This window comes from Watersipora subatra, chromosome 5 (genome assembly GCF_963576615.1).
Source record: "Watersipora subatra chromosome 5, tzWatSuba1.1, whole genome shotgun sequence".
Lineage (NCBI taxonomy): Eukaryota > Metazoa > Bryozoa > Gymnolaemata > Cheilostomatida > Watersiporidae > Watersipora > Watersipora subatra.
The window spans coordinates 63,677,976-63,685,850 of NC_088712.1; the positions used below are offsets into that span (position 1 = coordinate 63,677,976).

A 7,875-nucleotide genomic window follows, 5' to 3' on the forward strand; every position below is an offset into this window, starting at 1 on the left:
TGAAGAAAGTTACCACATTTTCATGAGCACGTATATGTACACATTGTCTAAGCAGTGCATTAATCTGAGATTAGCTGAACACTTCTATGAAAAGCACAAACATTTAACGACATCGGGTTGAAAGTTTGTTTCAACCATATAACGTTAAACGCAGCAAAAGAAATCACTGTGTTTCCATGAAGATATATTTACATTTTATGTAAGTATATAGTAAAACAATTTGAGATCAACTGAACACTTTTATAGAAGTAGATATTTATATTATTTAGAGTTTTTTGCCTTGTGCTGCTTTTGGTGCTATCCGTGCACATATTGAGGCAAAAGTAGCTATCATTAGCTTATCTTTTTAAACAAAATCCTACCAAACACTTTGCTTCAAAACAAGATTGTCTCTGAAATCATTTAAAACCGTCTTTACAAAAAGCGTTAATATTTAAAAAATCATATTCAGCCTTTCTTCTGATAGCTGCCAAAATCTTGCAAATTGATATAGCAAAATCCAGTATTTAGTCCGCAAAAGTTGTTAACTCACTTTCTGTGGGTTTCACTGAAATAAATCAGTCTACTACTATTCATAACTTTTAGCGAGGCTGGCTTCTCCTGTTCTATTGATAATATCTACTTACTTCAACATAGCAAGCAAACGCTAAAATGTACATGAATCTTTTGCAGTTATCAATACACATTGCCCAGGATTAATGTATCACAAAGTTAGAATGGAAAATCATAAATTTTTTATAACAAATACAGCGAAGCTTTTTTTTTCTACCTTTTATTTTCATGCAGATTTTAGAAATAAAATATATTAAAAGAATACAGTTCAAGCATTCTCAGTTGGTACAGACAAATTGGTATAAGATATTGACTCAGCACCATATTTGAGTTGTCACTGGCAGCTGGCAGCTGGCTAAACAAAGCCATATCCTCTAAAGGCGCAAGATATTCTCAACATGCTCTCCTGTCCGATTTCTACCCTTTGCATCCTGGTAGGTGTCACACTTTGTATCTTCGCTGAAGTGATCATAAACATTGACAGTTTTTGGCAGAGAAGTATAAACTTTTTCACAAAGATCACACATCCACTGCCTGTTTATTGTCATCAGTCTAGAATCGGCTAAATATTGATTCCTCCATTTATGATATTGGTTAAAAAGAGATGGATTTGAGGCAACACGTTTAAGATATTTCGCAAGTTCTTCTGCTGATAAAAATTCATCCGCATGAATAAAAGAATGCGGAGGAGCAAAGTGCTCATACTTGGCTCGACGCCCACGCACGACCGGTATCATTCCATAAAAAAGACTCTTCCAGAACTTTTCTGTAATATACTCTTCGCAATCAGAGTTTTCAAATGCTAAATAAAATTTGTATTGTTTCTGCTTTACATTTTTAAGGGGAACATATTTACCAGTCGAATTTGCAAATAAGCCAAGGCACCCACCAACAATATCAACTTCCAAGTATTTTTGTAACTCTCTCACATATACTTCTCGTCTGCTGCTGGTTACGCAGTTGCTGACCATCCAGAGGGCTAACTTATTTCTTCCAATGGCAAAGTTTCGGTAGGGACGTGGAGTTCGTTTAGACCAGTATTTTCCATAAGGGATTTGTACATCAGAAGATGAATGAAAGGTCACTGTAAGGTTAAATCGGTCATCTAACATCTTTAGTTGCTCAGGGTAAAAAAATGCTGGCGGCTCTCTGATCATAAGAATCCACTTCTGCTCTGAGCTATACCTTTGTGGCAGGTTTTGGTACACAAAATCTTTGTGATCAAGGTTGTTATACAAATGAAACAGAACAGCATCACTACGGTTGTACAAACTTTGGTTGGTGCTCCACGTACATGCGTACTTACATTGTGTCAGCGGATTGGGAAACTGTATTTTTTCTTGACTAGTTCTGTGAAAAGTTGTAATATCAAAGCGTTGTCCATATATAGTCGTATAGGCTAGTATGAGCTTTGTTTGAGCTGTATCTTCTGTTCCACGAAGCAAAAGTTCTCTGGAAGAGTTTGACTCCTTGGTGTAATGTTCCAAGCTGACTATTTTTAGTCCTTGACAAGTTTTTTTCTCTAACATGTGCATCACACATGATTGCAAACTGTTTTGAGTAAATACAGCGGAATAGAAACCGGAAAGCAGTAAAGTAGCTGCTATGCTTGCAAGGCAACATACATAGGCCTTTCGCATTGCAGCTATTTCTTAGAATGCACTCGGAGCAGTATTAACAATACTTCCCTGGCCTGAGTAAGCAGGTATGATGCAACGGCTGTAGCTATCTCTATTGAATAGTCACAATTCGTCAGATTAAGGTGTTTTCAACAAGTGGATGCGATCAATAATGATCGATAACGTGGATCCATTAAAAGCTTTGGCTTAGCACTTGCCACTGTTAGTGATGTTTTAGCATGAATTATCATTTTAATTGAAGTAAAAAACATGTTTAAAAAGGACAGATGTGATCAATTTCAGATGAATTCTCAACAACCCGTGTTGTATTGCCGATGCGTAAGAGAGGTAGACTTTTCCGCAAACGTTTTCAACCCGTAATAACATGTCAGAAAGCTTTTGAAGTTTTGTACATGGTATAAAAGAATGGGCTACCTGTGTTTACATTTTAGTAATTTTTCATTTAGGTCGCAATAAGGAACTATTTGAATTATTATGATAATCATTATTATATTATTATATTAGTATTATGTTACAACAAATCACTAGTGATGGCCGCTCTGCTAAAGTATTTAATCTATTCAAAAACCTGTACAGTTTTTTTGGTTCTCAATTGGTAAATAATAGATAAATAATAGACTTCTTTGCGCTGGATTGACTAAAGTTTTTTATAGCTTTAAACAGGTGCCAACAGTGTTTAACTAAGATCAATAATTATTTGCTACTAACTGACAACTACCAGGAGTAGACAACTACTAACAATAAACATTGGCCACCTCTGTAACAAGAAGCTGATTCTATGTCAGAAGGACTGTAGCCTACGCCTCCTTAGAATTGATAAAGCTACATTTCCACAAGTCATTCTACTGCTACAATTGTTACAGCAGGCATGCTAGCATGTATTTAAGTTGCAAATTTCAGTTATTCTTGCTGGTAACCAGCATGATCAATGAATACTGATACCGATATAGTCTCAGTGCTTTCCGGGACTAACCAAGTGTCTCCGAAACTTGTTAGTACATTATTTTGCTATACGTATGTATTGCAAACAAGCAAGTTTATTGAAGAGATTTATGAAAATACTTTAGATCAAAATATTTTTGTGTGCAGAGTAGTTAACTAAACTTAGAGTGCTAAAAATGAGGACATGAGTTTCCATAGGAGTTATCTCCTATTTCATTTTGTGAAATGTAAAGCTAGCTTACCAGCGCTAAAGCATCATACGCATCTTTCTATTCATAGCTAAAATGTAACCCCAACTACGCAGAAGCTGACTTTCAAGTACACATTTGCAGATTAGAGTTGTCTTCACTTGGCAGCTACAAGGAATATAGTAAAACAAGATTGGGGAAGCAGAAATAAATAGTTCAAACCAGCAAGTTTGTATATTTATAATGGATAGCCGACATCTGGTGGGGCGCTTATCAAAGTATGTAATCAAAATGGGAAAAAAACATTAGGTGAATTTTTAACGATGTTGGTGCTTTGTGCTTAGAGTTTTGTTTTTTCTGTAGCAATGTTTGCTAAACTGCCAAGTCAAGGAAAATGTTAGTACGCATTATAATAATTATGAATATATAGTTTATTCATCGACAAATATAAGTATTTCCATTTAACCAGCTAGTAACTGTTTTGCACTAAAGCTAAGGAAATCAAAATGACTTCAATTATATTTCAATATTTCAGACAGTAAAGGAGTCACAGAAAGTTTGTAAAGGAGTTGTGCTGTCAACTTTACTGGCTGCCCATGCAAGAATTACCCAGTGCTCTTTGAGTTTAATAGACAGTGGGATTATTGCGTGAGAACGGACCAAACAAATCCGTTCGAGGAAACTTTGTTTGGGCTATCCTTAATTTTTTGTGACGTCATTCTATTGTTGTCTGCCATCTTTATGGACAACTTTTATTGTTAAAAACACGAAGCTTCTGCAATTAATTATTGCAAACAATGCTTTTGTTTGCAAGTTTTTTATTTTAGTATCAAAACAACACCAAAAAATACTATTAATCAAGAGAATGATGTTCGTTTTCTACAAAGATGGCGGCTTTTTTGTTAATGAGCGCATGTGCAAACAGGGTGATGGCGTCAAAAAATACGATGGATTCGAAGACGAGTTATCCGAGTTTGACTGCATGTATTTTCAGTGCTTATAATTGCAGATTAAAGACCTCAGCAGTTCATAAGCAAGTGCTAACTATTAAGATTATTAATCATTGTCATTATTTGAAACTTGGACTAAATTAAGCAAGCCTCCTTCACTAGGAGGCTCCGCCTCTTTTTTTATAACCCGGGCTGAACCGGCCGAGGCTGTCATGAGTTGTGTCGAGCTGGCCCGAGTTTATTGCAAACTGAGTCGTGGTATACCATCCTTAACATGATTTTAAAACCCATTAGTCAATGATATATTTTAACCGCACACTAGAATATTTTAAAGCAATAAAGTATTATCAAACAACTCTTTATTAACACTCGAGCAGGTCTTGGAGTGCTTTTGAAAGCGATATAATCTAGGTGAGAGTTAGTTTCGCCCACCCAAACTTGTCCTTTTTCTAGTAAGTCAAAGTTTGGCTTAAACTTGCTAAATTTCTACCATTGATTGGTTAAAAATCAACTCACATAAGATTTTAGTAGACTTTATTAGAAAAAATTGGTGTCTTTCTATATTTTGCGATTATTTTTAATGTTTGAGGTGGTCTGACTGCCAAAATGTTCCATAAATAAAATCGACAAAAGATAATGATCAGGATTAAATGCCCTGCAGAAAAATATGTGTGAAATTAAATCATTAGTGGTTGTTGTTGCAGCGTTACGTGTCTTCATTCTGACGATCTCTCTGGAAATATATAGATGTCATAACCACACTTTTGATTAATCGGAGCCTTTCATATTTTGTCAATTTTAAATCTTGAAACATCCTGGTGGTCAACCCACCGCAAACATTTAAGATATATCCAAAATTAAACATGGTGGAAGAATGTCCATAATTTCTGGTGAAAGGAACTTCAGATTCAGTCTCAAGCTTTCAACATGAGAGAACATGCTTTGGAGCTTTCTCGATTGAGCAATCTAATCTTATGATTGCCTATACCAGTGTTTCAGATACAATCATTGTACCCAACCAGGACGTATGCCCAAGTTTAGGTAAATTGCTAAGCATTATTTTGTAATTTGACAAGAAGATCTAGATACTCGAAGGATCTGCAGAGCTTCTTCTACCAGACAGGAGCAGTGCATTTTATATGAGCTGCCCCCTAAATTATGAATTAACAATTCATTCATGAAAGTTTTTAAAAAAACCTTCAATCAACTTCATGCCTTGGTTTCAAACATCCACACATTCAACAGATTTATATCAATGATTACCTGGCCTCTGCCCCAGCCTAGTTATTCCACAAAGCTAGAAAGTTCAAGAAAGAACATAACTACAAGTTTGCTTGGACCGGCAACCTAAATATATATTTAAGAAAGACCAGTGATTCTCCCCTGAATCACATCAAATGTGAAGACGATCTTAAGCTTCTAGAATAAAGCATGTCCTGAACTTTTAGAACTTGCAGAACTCATTAGATAGCTCTCTGGATATTATAAATCACATGTGCAAACTACGTGATTGATCAATTTGATCCTATTATGTTAGACTCAATTTGCATATTTAATGCAAATGTACAAAGTCTACATAAGAAATTTCAGAAATTGGACTCTATGAATTTTTTACTCCCCAAACCCTTTGATGTTTTCTGTTTAACTGAAACTTTTATTTATGATAATGAAACAACTTACTTTTGCCTACCTCACTATTTTTCAGAGACTAGACCAGGCTGGAGAAGTTGCAGCCTACATACGCAGTGGCGTGGCTGACAACATTGATAGCCGCAAAATAAAATTTACAGACTCGGAAGCCTTACAGATAACTTTATACAGCGGTATGTTCACTCAACTTGAAACTGGCCTCACTCTCTTAATCATCTAACAATAATCATCTTCAAACAAATTAGAATTCTTAGATGACTGGATAAATTTCTTGAAAATGAAAGTAGAATAAAACAGATCATGCTAGAAGATATCAATTCGTGTAAACTCATCGTAAATTTACAGAAAACCTGCAGAACTGTAACTAGAGATCAATTCATGTTAAATTTTTTTTCTGTATAGTAAAAGAGCAACCAGTGTGAACACAACCTAATCAATCTCGGCTACTAAAATCTTTGTGAAATAAAACTTGACAATGGCAGCATGAAGTTTTGATGAAACTAACTCAAAATAATCATAGTATATTTTATTTATTCCCAAATTTGTAATCTTTTGTACTTAACTTAATATTTTGTAATTTTATTTTCTTTTTTGATACAGCATAAAACAACGAGCAAAAATAGTTTTGGTATATTTCATCATGAGTGTTGAAACAGATCCATGACTCTTGCTTTCTCGCCCTCACTTTTTCATTCTTGCTTTATCGCTGTCTCTCTCTTTTTCTTGCTTTCTTTTTTTCTCTCTCTCTTTCATTCTCCTGCTTGCTTTCTCTCCCGACGCATCACCTCAACTACGTTTATATAAAAGTTCTTCGTCATGTCAAGAAAAGTCGCTCTACCCTCAGACATTAGCAAAAACAGATGGTGGGTTTGTCAGCTAAGAAAACCAACAGACAGTAAAAACAGCAATTACACTAGGTCATTGCTATTATTAATCCACATAGTTCAAGTTTGTTTAACCTCTACTAGGTTAGTAATGTAAGTGTACTAAAATATGATGTGGTTTCTGGTTCTTTTTTATGGCTTGTAACGTGTGAAGTGAAAGTCATTTAGCTATAGACTATAGAATCATCACAGAAACGTGCCAAACGAACAGCCTTCAAGAAATGAGTAACTATTATTGTCTCCCTCCAAAACTGCAATTCTAGTTTAAAAATAAAACAAATGCTTTTAATATTCAAGCTCTATTGTTTTAACACTCAGTAAAATATTGTTGCCATCTTCAAGTGAGTACTCACTATAACACAAACTAAACTTATAGATTTACCTTTATGAGAAAAAAGGTAAATATTCTTTGTCTTTTATTTAAATACTAGCCGTGCTTCCCGGCGTTGCCAGTGTACTAAAATCAGCTTACAAACAATGAGAGGTAATGAGAGTTGCCTGCCACTTGCTATTGGCCTGGCGCATTGTCAATGGATAATTCGAGTAAGCTCATTAATAAGAGCTACCTCCCTCTATGATGTTAGGCCATTACTTTGCGTCGTAACCGAAAGCGGTAGCGTTTTGCTCCCATATAGCGACATCACCTGAATGCATCAAGCTTGTGTGGCTAAATTCAAAAGGTGTCGGACTGGTGAATGCAGAAGATCTGTAATGCAAAATATCAAACCTCCTGCGATACATATTTTTATTCCAAAATTTTAATAGCTATAACTAGAAAGGCACATTAACTTTGAAAAATATATATAAATACTTTATTATAATAATATAGTGGTATGCTTGTATTTTGGTTATGCATTCATTGACACTGCTTTATGACCATTTGCAACTCGTAACAGTGCACACCAAGTAAACCCTCAGCAGCCAACGTGTGAGAGATTGTTTTGAGCTGTTGGAGTTAATGCATTTACTAAGGCCTTTGACAACTGCTCAAAAGGTGAGGTGAAGAATAAGATTTTACCACATAGTAAGATCCTAGAAACTGAGATCCCACATAGTGAGCTTCTAGAAA

At 35.2% G+C, this 7,875-nt stretch overlaps 1 protein-coding gene across 1 annotated transcript; it reads right to left on the bottom strand.

Annotated features, from left to right (window-relative positions):
• Nucleotides 1–926: 926 nt before the first annotated feature.
• LOC137397581 (4-galactosyl-N-acetylglucosaminide 3-alpha-L-fucosyltransferase 9-like) lies at nt 927–2,087 on the bottom strand. Its single transcript, XM_068083874.1, has one exon. The coding sequence runs from the start codon at nt 2,085–2,087 to the stop codon at nt 927–929; it is 1,161 nt and encodes a 386-aa protein (XP_067939975.1).
• Nucleotides 2,088–7,875: the final 5,788 nt, after the last annotated feature.